The sequence below is a fragment of the Neomonachus schauinslandi genome, chromosome 9, assembly GCF_002201575.2.
Source record: "Neomonachus schauinslandi chromosome 9, ASM220157v2, whole genome shotgun sequence".
Taxonomy (NCBI): Eukaryota; Metazoa; Chordata; class Mammalia; order Carnivora; family Phocidae; genus Neomonachus; species Neomonachus schauinslandi.
The window spans coordinates 2,492,640-2,508,505 of NC_058411.1; the positions used below are offsets into that span (position 1 = coordinate 2,492,640).

General features: G+C 52.4%; 1 protein-coding gene across 2 annotated transcripts in view; it reads right to left on the minus strand.

The window, feature by feature from the left end:
• Positions 1 to 4,815: 4,815 nt before the first annotated feature.
• The window catches only part of TRAF3 (TNF receptor associated factor 3), a 51,444-nt gene continuing 40,393 nt past the window's right edge, over positions 4,816 to 15,866 (minus strand). For both annotated transcript variants that reach the window (XM_044918072.1, XM_044918071.1), the window contains exons 9-11: positions 12,400 to 12,540; positions 7,407 to 7,581; positions 4,816 to 6,501 (exon numbers count right to left, since the gene is read on the minus strand). In XM_044918072.1, coding sequence (XP_044774007.1) covers positions 5,930 to 6,501; positions 7,407 to 7,581; positions 12,400 to 12,540 — 888 coding nt within the window. In that variant the 3' untranslated portion in view covers positions 4,816 to 5,929. The remainder of the gene's footprint in view (positions 6,502 to 7,406; positions 7,582 to 12,399; positions 12,541 to 15,866) is intronic.

The window sequence follows — 15,866 nt, forward strand, 5'->3', positions numbered from 1 at the left end:
CAGGACCCCAGGATCACGATGAGCCAAAATCAAGAGTCGGCCACGCCACCAACTGAGCCACCCAGGCAGCCTGGTACAGCTTTTTAATCACCACCTTTCAGAACGGAGATAGATGCTGTTCTTCCATTCGACAGATGAGGAACGGAGGCTCAAAGAACCCAAAGGCCCCACGGCGGGTGAAAGCGGGGAGCTGGGCAGGTCCCGGGTCCGGGGCCCATCCACAGATGCCCGTGCACGGACCTGGTGGGAGGGCGAGGGCCACGGCGCCTGCTCTGGACCAAGCCGCAGACTTGAGAGCATGGCTGTGGGGCACACCAGCCTCCAGGACGCGTGGAGGTCACTGCTCCACCTGCAGGGGAGGCCGGGAGGCCGCGGGCAGGGACAGCTGCATCGTCTGCAGGGTCTCGTGCAAGCCGAGCACGTGGGACCCCCTTTTCAAACATCGAGAGTTCTAAGACGGTGACAGCAGAGCCTGAAGCCAAGCGTGGGTCCTTTTGAGTGTGGGGCTGTGTGGCCACACAGGCCACTGGGAAGGCCACTTCTGCGAGGAGAGGCGGGGAGGACCCTGGGGAGGGAAAGGCCAGGGCATTGCCGGGTGCCTAGGAGAGACGGCGGAAAAAGAAACCCAGACTCCTTAGTCAGATTTATTTTCCTCTAATCAGACAGTTTAGCATTTCAAAGTTTTGCATTCTACACTCTTACAAACTTTGTTAGCATCAGAAACACAAAAACATCGCAAGACCTCAAAACACAAATAAATACCAAATAAAACCACACACGATATACAGTAAACAAAAATATAAAACATAATAATGCTATCAGAAAATCAGACATGTTGTTAACTCACATTAACAACATGATTATTGCTGAGCAATAACATACTGTCTTTTTGTTGTTTTTTCTTAGAAGAGCAGAAACACACAGGACGTGAATCACTGGTCACAATCACTTGGAGTGTCAAGATGGGTCCTCACAGCGAGCGGTTACTACAGACGGCAATTTTTAAAACAGGCAGATTAAAAATACAGAGTCAAATGGGAGATTGGCCTTCTTTGGTCTTTGTTTTTGGGTAATAGAACTGAACGAAGAGGTGTGCCATCAGAGAAAGAATGCAATTCTAAAAACCTGACACAATTGTCTACATGGATTCACACACTTCCTTGATCACAGATGTTATTTTATAGGTAATTCTTGTAGAAATCCTTGGAAAGAATGCCGGCTTTTGTGTTTACCAATTAACTCGTTTAGTTTGCTGTTGAAGGTTATCTGACTTGTCTACTAGGGGACTGAGTTATAAAAACCAATCACCACTAACGGCAGAGGAGTGGTACAGCCTTCCTGGACTTGAACCTCTTTTTCAATGCGAGAGTTCACAAGAGACTCCAGATACAGCAGCAGCAGGAGAAACGAAAGGCAAGCATTGCTAGGTGCCACTGGGCGTCCTCAGACCGGACGAACCACCTGTGCCCGGGACGCACGGCTGGGACGCTCCCTTCCCCCGCGGGCCCCAGTTCCCTGGTGGACAGCCTGCCCCGCCCCGGGGCAGACAGTGATGACGAGACGGTAGCCACACACGGACCTCATCTGACTTAGACCCCAGTGGACATATTCTACTTTGGAGAAAATAAAACTGCCGAGATTTGCAAACTGAAGACAGAACCATGGTCTTGGGCTGGGAAGCTGATTGGGTGACAGACCCCTCGTTCGCCTCTCAGACGCTCACAAGTGCAGACGAGCGCCTGGAGCTCTCCCCAGCTCTCCTCCGCAGTCTGAGAAAGATCCGGACCAGAAGTAAGAAAACGGTATCTTACAGCTCTGCTGACGACCAGAGCAGAGGGACGCGCTTCGGAGGCCTGCGGTTGGGGCAAGAGGTACCGGGAGGAGCGTGACCTCCCGCCCGCCCCGCGCAGACGGCGGTGCTGGCGGGCCTCCGTCGCGCAGAGGAAGGAGGAGGTGTGCACCCCCCAGGGTGTGAGCTGCAGAGGGGTCCTGCCACTGCCCGCCTCCCTTGGGCTGACAGGGAAGGGCCCACCGCGGGACCCTGCCGTGTGGAAGGGTCTGTCCAGACACCCCTTCCTCTACCGGCTGTGGCCCTCTAGCCGCAGGACGCCAGGCCTGCCGTGGGTGACCACGACACTGCCCGCTGATGACGGCTGCAGGCCTCACCTGGGACATGTGGTGAGGGACACGAGGACCCTGCCTCACCAAGGTGGGCCCCAGTGGTCGAGGGGAAGCCGCGGGGGCATCCGCGGTGCCAGAGGGCGCCCCGGAATCTGGCTGGCATGTGAAGGGCCCGGTGGCGGCCGCCGCCGCAGAGGACGGGCTGTTCCGCGCTCCACAGCCCCGTGGGGTCACAAGGCGAGGAAAAACTGCATCGCGGCGGGAAAGGCAAGGCGCATCTTGGCCCAGAGCTCCCTCGCTCCACCTGCGGCCTCGCAGACGCTGCTCTGGGAACAGGCTGTGCCCTGGGGCTGGGGCAGGGCCCCCACGCTGCCTCCTCCGTCCACCCGCACAGCCAATCACTCCTAGAGCGGCAGCAGGTCTCAGAACAACTCACAGGAATGCCTACGGTCTCCTCCGTGTTACCCACGGACCCCGGAAACTGGAAAACCCAACTTCTAGAAGAGGCCCAGCGGAGCGGATTCCAGCTGCCAGGTGCCACTGGGCCACGCAAAGCCTCCCAGCATCTCGGGCAAAGGCCCTCCCTCCCGCCGACCCCGCCGTGTACCCCCAAGCGGGCGCCCACCCTCACAGTCAAGCCCGGCCCGGGCGCCCCCCACCCCGGCGGCCTCTGTGGTCGGCGCAGAGTGGGCCGGAGCGCGTGTCCGGAGAACCCCACGAGGCAAGCAGAGACGGGGAGTGGTCTTTGCGTCCAGTACGCGGCTGACCGGCAGGCCGACTGGCTCAATTCGCGCACAAGGCTCGGTGTTGGTTTCTCTAAAGCAGAACAGTTCCGTCCCATGGGGATCTTGTCACTTTCAGGAAATAGGAAAGTGCAGCCAATACACACTGCGTGCGACATGTTTCGTTTGTGGCTGGGACCCTGTGAAGCCAGGAGGGCCGGCCGCCCCAGGGCCACAGCCGAGGCCAGCCCCGGGCGGCAAGCACCAGACCAGGGCACCGAGCAGTCAGGAAGGAAGCCACGCCAGGGGCGTCCATCAGGGCAGCACCCCCCGCTCAGGTCCTTCAGGATGCTGCAGTCCAGACAGCCCCAAGTGCACAAGAGGGAAGAGGTGCACGGCGGCCAAAGGGCGTACGACCCCGTTAACAGAACTATTTTCAAGCCACAGGATGAAGCTTCCGCTGTGGCCCATCCTCATCCCAGGGGACGGTGCCAGCCAGTGATGCCATGTCCTGTGGGCTCCCTGGGAGGAGGCCAAAAGGGCCCGTCATCTCCCACCAGGAGCGTGTCTGGGAGGGGCTGCTGGGAAAGTCCCCCCACCAAGGGACAGAGGCTTCCAGAAGTGCTCCCAGGTGGCCCACCCCCAGAAGAATTCCAACCAGGAGAGGCAAAGTATCGGTTTTTTTTTTGTTTTTTGTTTTTTTACCAGACTGAGATGTTGCTTATCTCAAATTTGTTAATATTGTCCATACTTTTAGGGAAGGGGGAGGAAGTTGCAGGAAAGCCACCCGAGGCCGGGCAGGGACCACCTGGCGTCCTCTCCCCACTGGGTGTCCAGGGTAGAACCAGGGCAGGGTTTAGAGGATGTCGGGGACACCTTCAAGGTAACAGGGGTCCCACAGCACCTGCAGGACGTCCTTCCTCTATGAACGGGGACACACGACTCCTCATGGACGGGACCGAAGACACAGACTCGCCCTCAAAGCAATGGTGGGGGGGGGCAGGTGGAGAAAATAAAAAAGATGAATACAGCGAGCACTGAACTGCGAAAGGGCGTGGCAGGTGCTGGGAACCAAGGAGGTCACTTATGGAAGGGGACGGTGTGCGCCAGGAGGGCACTTCCAGCAGGCACTGGGGCGGAGGCACGCCCAGGGCAGATGGCAGCACCAGAGACACGGCGGGCCACCGGGCACCAGCCCAACCGTCCCCGCGCGACCACGGGGGAGCCCAGAGGCAGGCAGTCTGAGTGCGCGGCCCAGCTGGCCAACCACGGGCGCGCCTTTTGGCTGAGCGGCACAGATGCGGTGGTTCACACACACTGGTTTTGCCCAAGAAGCACCTGTCACGTGTAGCACCCATCAGTGGTAAGAGCACCCATGGAGCACGGTGCATAGCAGAGGGGCACAGGGAGGCAGGGCTCCGGCTTCTAATCACAGTTGGACCATTGAGAGAAGGTAAACGGTGAGCTGAGGAAATGCCGTCTGGGCAGGCGCAGACCGGGACGGTCCCGAGACCACCCTTCCCGAGAGAACAGTGGTTCCGGGATCCTGTCAGTGAGCCTGGGCGGGCCCCCCAAGAGCGGCGGTCTCTGGAATGCTCAGAGGGTTCTGCTCCGTGGGGGGTGGACTCCCACGACCCGGGGGGGGACCCGGAGAGGTGCCGTGGCTACCCTCCTCCTGCCCCGGGGGTGGGAGCACGCCCGCGCTGGGGCCGGGCGGCTCAGTTCGGGGGGCCCAGAGATTCAGAATCTGTGATAATTGAGCAGTGGAGGCTCCAGAAGCTGAAGATGAGCCTGGCTTCCTCAGCAGGAACCGGGCTGTCTGAGGGCCCTTGAAGAGGCAGAGATCTAGTGGTCGAGAGAAAAGTCAGGTTAAGCGATCACCTTCTAGAGTTACAGTGAACACAAAGCCAGGGTCGAGAAGCAGCAGGTCACGTCTAAGGCACATGTACAGTATGCCCCACCTCTACGCAATGTTGCCTTTGGAGATCGTTAACAAAACGCAGCAATGTGACAAGATGAAGAAACACACCTGCTGTGGCCTCCTCCAGCACGAGCCACCTGCCCACCCCCGGGGCACTGGACACTGAAGGTCAGAGTTGTCAGCAATAGAGAGCGTGTCTGAACACAGGGGGCAGAATTTTAAAAGCCTACAGGATTTTGTTTAGAACTCCAAAGTTCAACAAATGCCCTATTTTAGGGTGAAAACAATTATAAATCTGAAAATGATGCACAGCATCCATGAGCAGTTTCCCTTTCATAGTAATTTTGAAGTAGTGTCATTAACTACGACAGATATTGAAGGTTTACATTTCTAACGAGAAATAACAGCAGATTGAATAGTTTCTTTCCTATCACAAGTGATAACCAGTGTTTGATATTTTACATTTTCTTCCAAGAAATATCAGTCTATCAACGTTTTAAAATAAAATGTTTGCAATAACAATTATCTTAGAACTTTAAATTAAAAAATGATTCTGAATTTAGACTTTCAAAAAAGACCTAGTTGTACTTCAGGGTCTTCTGACAAACAAATTATTAAAACAGAGACCAGATGAGGCCTTAAAAATAGACAATATACTATATTTGAAACAAGATTGCACTCTTGAATTTTAGAATATATCAGAATCGCATTATTATTTCATAAATTCTTCTTTTACTTAACATGCTGACATGTCCAGCTATTCCCAGGTGTGTGTGTGTGCGTGTGCGTGTGTGTACATGTGTGTGCATGTGGGTTTTTTTGGTGTTCAAGTTTAAGGAAGAAAAATCATGGTTCTTTTGTTTAGCATATATGTTTTCCACCTTAATTAACTAGATCTTTAAAAATGAAAATGAAAACCTTCTCTGACAGCAGTATTTATCACATCGAAGGATAAATAATTCTTCAGAGCGGAGTGTTGCTAGTCTATTAGAAAACATGTCCGGTGTGTCCTCACGCGCGCTCCTCCCGCTGGCCCGCGGCCACCTTCTGCTGCTTCCTCCTTTCCACAAGGTCCTTTTCTGAGCACGAGGACCTCGATGGAGACAGCCGGTTCAAACCCCCCAGAGGAGTTGCCTTCTGCTCAATCCACCTCCCCAGTGACTTGTCAGGGGTCCGGCAGATCCGAAGTATCCACTATGACTTTAATAAAAATGGTATCATCTTTAATATATGTCCCGTTTTCTAGCACAGTTTGGGCCACAAACACTGGGCAGCCAGAGGCAATATTCATCTCCCCGGTGGGCTTCTTGAAGCTGCTGCTGTTGGGGTCCGGCTTGAACGCATCTCCCAGGTGACGCCGAGACGACCCCTGATCCATCAGCATGAGCGTCACTTTTTGCTTGAACGGCCAAGGAAGCAGAGCATCGTACTCTCCACGCATGATGACAAAAAACAGCGACAAATGCGTCCCCTTCCCCATGCCATCCCCGTTCAGGTAGACCCTGGCACACATCTTATAGCCAAAATAGCCCGTGTAGAAAGGCTGGCTGTAAAGAGACAGGGTCTTCCCCATGACAGCTTCCTGCTTCCGCCGCTTATAATCTCGGATCTTCCAAATCAGCACGCCATTGTAGCTGGCCGTCTCCAGGACCTGGAAGCGCAGGTCCATGTCGGCCAGGCGGATGTCGTGGACGCTCAGCATCTGGTCGTGCCGGCTCAGCTGGGACTCCAGCAAGCCTGCCGTGGGTGAGGAGAGACGGGGTGAAGGAGGCCAGTGAGTGTCAGGAAGGCGGGAGGAGCCCATTCCTAGCACCGGCACTAACGAAATGGGCTTCTGGGTAGAAGACAAGCACCTGTACGTGTCCCGAAAAACGGGCCTCAGATCCCTGCCTCGTTGGCCCCCCACACCCACGGCCACTGCCTGCTGGGAGGCAACACCTGGGGGACCCAGGGCACATCACCGCAGGGCCCTCTCTCCCACAGGGCGCTCTCAGAGCCCCACTGGGGGCAGGGGAAGGCCAGCTTCCTGCTCACACGCCCCTGTCTTCCAGCCTGATGCTCAGTCACCTGTGTCCCGCACAGCCTCGCACCATTCCCGTCCTCGGCCTAACCCGATGGGGGGTGCGGGCGGTGGGTGTTGCCATAACCTCAGTTCTTCTGCACCATTAATCCTTGTCATGCAAACATTCAGAATATTCACTCAGTCCCCAAAGCAGCTTCTAGATATCAGAAACACACTGGCTGAGCACACTGCAGGGTCTTGTGCTCACCTGCTTGTCACTTCTGTCCCTTGGGCCTCTCCCTCACCTCCCCCCACCCTCCCGGAAGCCCTGCCCTCTGCCTGGTGTCCACCCTACACCTCCTCTCTACCCTGCTGGCGTCACACGGAGGGGGAGTGTCTAGGTGGGAGACGTTTCTCTCTCAAAGGCATCTCTGGCTGGAAAGTCATCACACCTCTGAACGAGTAATCTCTCACTAGAAATCACTGCTTAAGGTGGTGTGTGCCCAACGTACCACCTACCCGCCAGCTCAAGCCCCCAGACCTGGCCGGGCTGGCCAGGCTCCCCAGAACAGACCAGGAGGCATGCTGCCCGCTCCAGACCCCTCCCTGACCTCCCTGCACCTGCCCCTGCCACCCCCACCTGTGTTCCGCGCCGCCTGTCCTGCACTCTTGTCCACGCTCTCCAGCTCTGTCACTCGGTTCTGGAGGGATTCCACGCTGCTCTTCATGCTGTCTGCTTCTTCCCAGTTCTGCCGGAAGGGACGGATCTCTTTGTCCAGCTCTTTCAGTTTCTCCGCCTGGCTGTCTATCACTCGCTTCCAAATCAAAGGCATCAGAAAGGTAAAACACAGTTAGAACTCCGCAGACCGTGCTACCGCCCCAGACACCAGCTGGTTAGGAAGGACAGCCGGTCCAGAGCCAGCCCCACACCAGCTCCCACACGGGCATCTCACCGGTCGCCCAAACACATCTCAGGGGACGCAGGGGCCACAGGTCCCTAGCCCAGAGGAGGGGGCCAAGGCAGAGAGAAGCCTCACCCGCCAGCTGCAGGGCACGGGGCCCACACCACTCTGTCCCAAGCCTCAGGTGCAGGACCCTGGAGCCACACCCATCAGCCGCCGGAAGGTCTCCGTTTCCTAAAGGGCCAAGCCATCTCCAGGGGCCAAACAATGTGGGTCTCCCACGAGGCTGCCTGACCCAGGGCTGGAGGGGTCACCCTCTCTCTGTGGCTGCAGGCAGCGCCCCAGGACCCTGCTGGGTCCTGAGAGACAGCAGCCACCACCCGGCCCCCCGCTCCAGAGACCCGGCATCTGCACACGGCTGGCTGCAGGAAGAGCCCGGACAGCGCCTCTTCAGACCCTGGCTGAAACCGAGAGGCCGATGCCTAGGAGTGGGGCTTGCTTCCCCCATCCACACGATGCTCAGTGCCCTGTGCCCACTGGGCACAGAAATACTACTGACAAACATGTGGCTGTTGACAGCAAGGCTGCATTTCATGCTATCTTAATTTAAGTAATTCAGAAAGCCTTTTTTTTGCAGAAACACGCAGACCATTTACAACAATAAGCAAAGGGTAAGACTCACACTCCAGCCTGTTTTTAAGGACTGGCACGCCCACCTGTTGGAAGAAGCTGGAACCTAAAGGGTTTTCACTTCTTTTTAAAGGTTCTATTCATTTACCTGAGGGCGGGGGGGGGGGGGGGCGGCAGAGGCAGAGGGAGAAGCAGGCTCCCCGCCGAGCAGGGAGCCCGACGCGGGGCTCGATCCCGGGACCCCGGGATCATGACCTGAGCCGGAGGCAGACGCTTAACCGACTGAGCCACCCCCAGGCATCCCAGGGTTTTCACTCCTAAAAAGGATTTGCATCTTTTGAAGTGAAGCTCATGAAGGCTGGGTGGTCTGGCCACCAGTGAAGCCGTGAGTAACTGGGCCGCCTCTGAAGCTTCAGGCCACACAGGGGAGAGCCCCAGGGCCTGCTGAGTTCACTTCTCCTTTCAGAAGCCTATTTTTAAACATTCAGTTTCAGCACCTTTGCTGGCTGTTAATAACCACCAAGGAACAAACATCGTAGGTTTGGGTTACTTTTTGGGGGGAGAAGTACAGTGTTACTCTTCCTCTTCTTTCCAAGAAAACCTGGTATTAGCTAACACTGAAAAAGCAAAATGGTTTCTGTAAAGAATACCTCTTCCCACACTGATGTCAATTTGTTTAGATCCACGTGTCTGGAGGCGTATTTAATTAGTTCGCAAAGTCCGGGTTCTGGGGACAGCACTACTGGCCTTACCAAACCCCCAAGCCCATAATGTATTTCTGAGGAGCATCTGCTACTCCACCTGCTCAAGCAACCGGCTGAGCTAACGTGGATACTAGTGCGTTTAGGAGGGGGGTTAACGGAAACCTAGGTCATCAGTGGTGGCTCTGAGAGATGCCGTTCTGGGGCCTGGCCCACATCGAGTGAACCGCACGGTGGCCCGGGACAAGCCACGCATCACCCCTCAGGCTCATGCCCCCGAGATAAAGTGGGGGTGACAAAGAGGTGCCTCCTCCCCAAGACCGGTGCTGTGCATGGGGCGATGGGCGCAAAGGCACATGGAGATCTCAGGAACAGAACTGTGGGTGTGAGAGGAGGACTGCCGTGGGGGCCCCGGGCGCCAGCTCAGTGACACAGAGTCGGCACGTGGGGGCGGGGGGGGACACATGCACACAGACAAGGCTCCACCAAATCACTTAAAAGGAGCCCTCCCCCCCCATAGCAAGGGACAATGTGTAGTTTTAAACACTCGTGTCCTTTGTATAAATGGCACAGAGTCAAGCAGAGCACTGATCTCAATCAAACTTTCTCTGCAGAATGCAGTAAACATGATCTCCTTCCTCAAGAGCGGTCTACACTCAGCTGCTGTCATCTTTCTATAAAAATAGATCTTAAATGCAGGTGTAGAAAAAGAACCCAGGAGCTGAGAGACGGTACAGACTGCAGGCGAGGTAAATAAATCCTAATCAAAAGATTAGCTGCCAGAGCATCAATTCATCAATGTCATGCACAGTGCACCCGAGGGCTTCAACTACCGCCTCTCTTCCTGTCCCTTGCACCACTCGGGTGACTGGGACCTCTGTACCAAACACCGTGCCAACAAGACCGTGTGGGGGTGATGCAGGGGCCGGGTGGCCCGCACGGCTTCAGTCCTACACTCCTGACTGCAGGAATGACCAGCTCCTCTCGTCTCTGCCAACAACAGGGACACGGGGAGTAAGCGGACACTAAAAAAAGTGGTCTTTTTTTCATGAAGAAAAACAGGTTGTTTAAAAAGTATAATATTAAGAAACTGCCCTTCCTGGGTCAGCAAAAGCAAATACTCTCTTAAATTCCACTCCCTCTGGCCAACTCTGATCGCATCCCTGTCCACCGTGTACATCTGGGGCCCTAAGGGACTCTACACTTTATGTGTTGCCAACGTCTCTGGGATTTTAGGGTCTCCTAGAGGATCTGACAAGGAAGGAGATGATACAGAGAGTAACATGTCTGTTGTCACCGTGGTAGTCCGATGCACAGGGCTGGGGGAGCACGGGAGGGGAAGGTGACGGGAAGGGTTTGGGATGAGGAAGGAATAATGAGGGGCACAGGTGAGCCAGGCTCAGGGTGGAAAAGGCTCTGAGGGACCAGGGAGAAGTGCCCCGGGGCCAAGCGTGCTTCACAGATAGCCAAGGCCTCCGGGGGCCAGCCACAGAGGTCTTCCACCCACGCTCCCCAAAGACTGAGAGCCCCAACTCTGTCGGTCGGGCCAGCCCCACAGTGAAGCACAGGTGAGCTGCCACCTTTCCCATCACACAGTCACCCAGACGGGTTCAGTCTACAGATGCCCCTGCAGGGGAGCAGTGTGCCATCCCGACGCACTCAGTAAGATCAGGCGTTGCACGTCCAGTGTAATCGGAGTCTCTTTCTTTCCACATAGTCTGTTTCCCTCCATGCTTTTCTCTCCGTGGAGAAGAGCGATGGCAAGTGGCTGCCCTCCTACTTAGGACCCAACAGGGGCATGAACTGTGTGGCTGCTCAGCCTCCGCCGCGCTGGGCGCCAGCAACCCGGTTTCCCCCTTTCTTTCTGACTTAGAGCTCGGCGGTTTAGTCCCTCACTGAAGTGTTCAAACATACATCACACACGGTGCAACGATTGAACTCTACTAAAAAGTAAATTAGGGGCGCCTGGGTGGCTCAGTCATTAAGCGTCTGCCTTCGGCTCAGGTCATGATCCCAGGGTCCTGGGATCGAGCCCCGCATTGGGCTCCCTGCTCAGTGGGAGGCCTGCTTCTCCCTCTCCCACTCCCCCTGCTTGTGTTCCCTCTCTTGCTGTGTCTCTGTCAAATAAATAAATAAATAAAATCTTTAAAAAAAACTAAAGTAAATTCAAATTTTTCACCCTGGGAGAAGGGGATGTGGAGGATGCATGTAATGACATCAGAGCTTTCAGACAAATACCCCAATGACCTCATTATGGAGATCCTAATTTTTCTGGTTACAAATGACAATGCATAAATGAACCCTTCGGTTGTTATTTTTAACAGGTGGTTTTCTAGCATTGCTTTAATTTCTGTGTCCTTTCCACGCACCTCTCAGAGCCCCAGGCCAGCAGTATGTTGCTGGTAGCTCGGAGCCGAGTGGGGCATCCCGAACTACATTCCCACGGGCACTCGCCAGCAGGGGGCTTGCTGATGTTTTATGGGATGTACTTTTCCTGGCTTGATTCAATACCAATGACTTGTACCTTTTCTAATACAATCTATTATAATTTCATTGTGTTTTTCCTCGTCTCTGGACAACCACAAAGTTTTAACACAAATGAAATTAATTTCATACATCTCTATGCAATTCAAGCCACTAGGACTAATCTCTGACGTTAAAATGGGAGGAAAGGCATTCTCAGAGACGCTGTGACTCTGAGCTCTTGGAAATAATTTTTTAACTTCCAGATAATTTAAGGAAACGCACCTAAGTAAAAGCACAGCAAAGGCATTTTGGAAACATGTTAATGATTCTTCCATGGGTGTGTGAGATACACGTGGGAATCAGTGTACAGACACACACCATGAGGAAGCTAACGTGCAGGGAAGATCTACAGGAATCACACACTAACAGGTACCTGTGTAGATAACAAACGAGAAGCGACATCTAATGAAGCCCCTTACAGAACAGCAAAGGTTTGCATGCTCGTTTGAGGCACATCTGATCACTATGGTGAGATAAAGCGCAGGGTGTGTGTCACTAGAAAATCCAGAACAAACAGATTGGCTTCACTTCACTTCAGGAAGTGAAACTTTACACATAACTACTCTTGAACAATATGAAATCTTAAATAATAATAAAAACAGCTAGTTTTTTTTAAAACACAGGCTTTAAGTCTTAATTCACCAACAGTGAATCAAAGACACATAAGAGAGGCAGTGGGCTTGCTTTCCAGGGAAAAGCAGGGAAGAAACAGCCGCCTGGGTCTTTCTCAAGTCTTCACTTAAGCAAGAGAAACAGGTCGTCTGTTTGACAAAAGTCGGGGCTTTTGCTCAAACATCTTACTGAGAAAGTCTGGAAGGAGAACACAGACATGCTCCTCTACCCTTTGATCCAGCCACAGTCTTAAGCTTCTTACCTGTAAATGAAGTATTTTGGATTCATTATTTCGGAGCATTTCCTTTTGTCTCTCAATTTCAATTTCAAAGCTACATATCTGATTGTGCAAACTTTGTATGCTCTTGTTTTTCTCTACACTTTCATTCTGTAACAAGGAAACCTGAAAAAGAAATTCTTCAATTAAGCAAAAAGTGGTTTTATTAATTAATCACAATTATAATGATAGTACTTACATTTCCACAATATAGGCCTTCTACTAGCTAACTGGAAGACGTTCCAGGAGAAAAAAAATCCCTTCATACAGGAAACTGAAGTCCTGGTAACTTAACAGGAAATCTTACACATTGCCTCCCAGTAATTAACTAAGATGAGGCAAAGTATTTCAGAATGAATGGGACACACTTTCTAAAGTTTTTGCTGAAAAGCAATAAACCTCTTACCAGAGTGGCTTTCAAACTTGACCAGGAAACACATTCTCACATCTCACCCGTGTACAGACGTGTGTGTGTGTGCGTGTGTGCGCGCGCGCGCGCACGCGCGCACCTAAGAAATAGGGATCGCAAAACCATCCTTGCCCTAGTCATTTCCATGCGACCTGGTACTTTATCTTTTATTCTAATTTACTCTAGAAAGTACTAGTTGCAACCCACTAAATTACTTCACTTCCACCAGTGGGCCACATCGCGCATTCTGAAAAGCTCTCCCAACACAAGGGGAAAGCACAGTGAGAATAAAACAGCTATGTATGTGCCCACTTAATCCTTAGGGCCGACAACTAGCCCTGCAACAGAGACACGGAGCTGCAGAGTCCGTGCGTGCGGCCTGTGGCCTGAGAAGACCCTCCACAAAACTCAACATATTCACCTGCAATGCTACGTCAGCCCCAGGAAGGGCCTGCTGGGGGGGCAGTTCTAAGCTCACCACTGACCTTTTCAAAATATCTTTCTGAAAACTAACTAGCTCCCAAGAACACACTTACACTGGTCTTAAAAGCCCTCGGGTGAGGAGTCCGAGGGCAAGTCTGACAAGGCTGCCTTCTCACAAAACTTCTCCATGGGGCACTCTGGCCCTTGGAAAGGCCCCTGGGAAGATGTGTCTGTGCGCGGGCGCGGCTGCCGCCCCCGAAGACAGCAGGCTCCATGAGGGACGCTGTGCCCCGAATACCAGCCAACACCTAACCCCTGGGGTGCCCAAGGGCACCCCAGGACAGACCTGGGTGTGTAAAGCACGGATTCCTGATGTCCCTGCAAAGAACCACCTGCCTTAAGACAGGCAACCAAGCAGCGCCTTTGGATACAGTCTGTTTCGTCTTAGAACAAATGCGTATTTACTAAGGAACCTGCAACGTCTCATGGGCAAAAGAACACTTCACTTTCCTAGGATTTTACTCAGCACCTGTGGACTTTCCTCTCTAAAATACACTCTCATGCCCCCGGACTCCTACAAGTGATGCAGACGGGCCATGTGCGTATCCTGCGGGCAGGTCTGCCTTTTCCAAAGTTATGGCTCACTCATTCCCATCTCTCAAGCTGGACATGATTCCCAGACTCTTCAGTCTCACACCCAAAAAAAAGAAAAAGCCTGCATGCATGCCAACCCTTTTGATAAAAAATCTCAGTAATATCTCCAAAAACAATGGCAATTTTTTTCTATAACAGAACAAGCGACCTGAGGATGAGCAGAAGCATTTCACATTAATGAACACACATCATGCCATATTAAACTCTTAATTTATTAATTTAGGGGCCACCCTAGTTTAAATTTTCTTTTATTTACTTATTTATTTTAATGAAAAAATCCACCTCCCAAGCGCCTGCAGATCCCAGCTTTCACCCGTCTATCAGGTAGACATGACATGCATGGGAAAATCTACCTGGTAGGGGTGTTTCCAAGAAAACAGCAGAACATCCCCACGGCAGATGAAAGCAGGAGTCCCCCTGTCCTTTCCTGAGACCCTCCTCAGTGAGAACAACATTTACTCCAGCCTATTTTGGTGGGGCACTCCATATTTCCCTGTAAGCTTCCCTAATACAGAAGATGGGTGTTTTTAAGTCCACATTTTACAAAATAGTTTTTCCTTAATTTGACATGAACGTGATGGATCAGAGTTTTTGAACCAAGTCAAACATCCTATTTTCCACTACACATGAACAAAATAACCTGAGAGATTCCAACTGAGTAATTCTATAATGAGAAATAAATTCCCATTTTAAAAAAGATGAGTATCTCCATTCTTTGTCTAGCCTCTGCCTCTGGGCCCAGTGAAGAGACAGGCACCTTCGCGTGCACACACACAACACTGCACAGCCCAGGCTTGGCTGACCTGAACGCCTGGGCAGGGGTCCATTCTGCTGGGCAGAGTCAGGAAGAGACCAAGAGGGCAAAGATTTCGAATCTGTCAGCTGCAGTGCACGGCGACGCATCCTGCTCTTGCAGGTGCTCGGCGTGGCCAGCGATGGTTCCAACACATGAGGTGTTTGCAGGGCGAGAAACCGCTGTGGGCCGTGCACAGGCAGCCACCGTGCTGGGTCCCGGCATTTCCACGGACACAAACCACTCACGTGGAGTGGAGCACGCATGATGAAGCAGGGTGGGGAGAAGAACACAACCGAGGGATCACCCTCTGCGTGCATTCGCGGGGGCTCAGCTCTGGGAGCAGACTTGGCGAAGGCGCCTTCTACGACTGTCCCGCTGGACAGCCACACCCCTCAGAACCGCGAACTCTTAGCTAACTAGTACAGCTGGAACAGAACCAATGCATTTTAAACGAAAGAAAGAACCTTTTTCCTAAGTGAGAAGCAGAGTGCCGACGAGAGACAGAGAGCCCTGGCATCTATGCCTATAATTTTTTAAAAAGCAGAAACAGAACACATTCTTCAAGCAGAGGGGAAAAAAGACTCACGTAAACCATCATTAACTCAGAGTGACTACTATGTGTTCATGGGGAGTTCACAAGGACTCTTCTCACACACATTTTATGTCCCTGTTGACGAGGACCCCCCTCTGCCGTACTTGTGTGTGTACGTGTGACAAGTCAACCGTTCTGTCGCTTCTCATCTTCAGCATAAACATTTGTATTAAAAAACTATGTCAGTTCATATAAGTCTTTTGATTAAGAATTTTAGACTTTTTCAAATACATTCACATTTTAAATTGGTTGGATTTCATACTGGAAACAAGGTCTTCAGATCTCTACAAATCTTTAGAAAATAAACATCAATTCCACTGGTTTCTCTAATTCATCTCGGTACCTTCCTACTCCAAATTTTCTATAAATGTTTCCCGAATATTGAAATAAGTTTTTATTTTTGTATAGAAACCACAATGAGAGATCCTGTTATAATTTCTTCTCTATCAATTCTTGGAGGTCTTCATGTTTTTCTCATGAATAGAGGGCCCGGCCCAGGTGAACACCGCGGACCGAGAACTCCCCTGGGAAGAAGTATTACATGGGGAAGGTGCCTGCTAAGGAGCCCACAGCCCCCA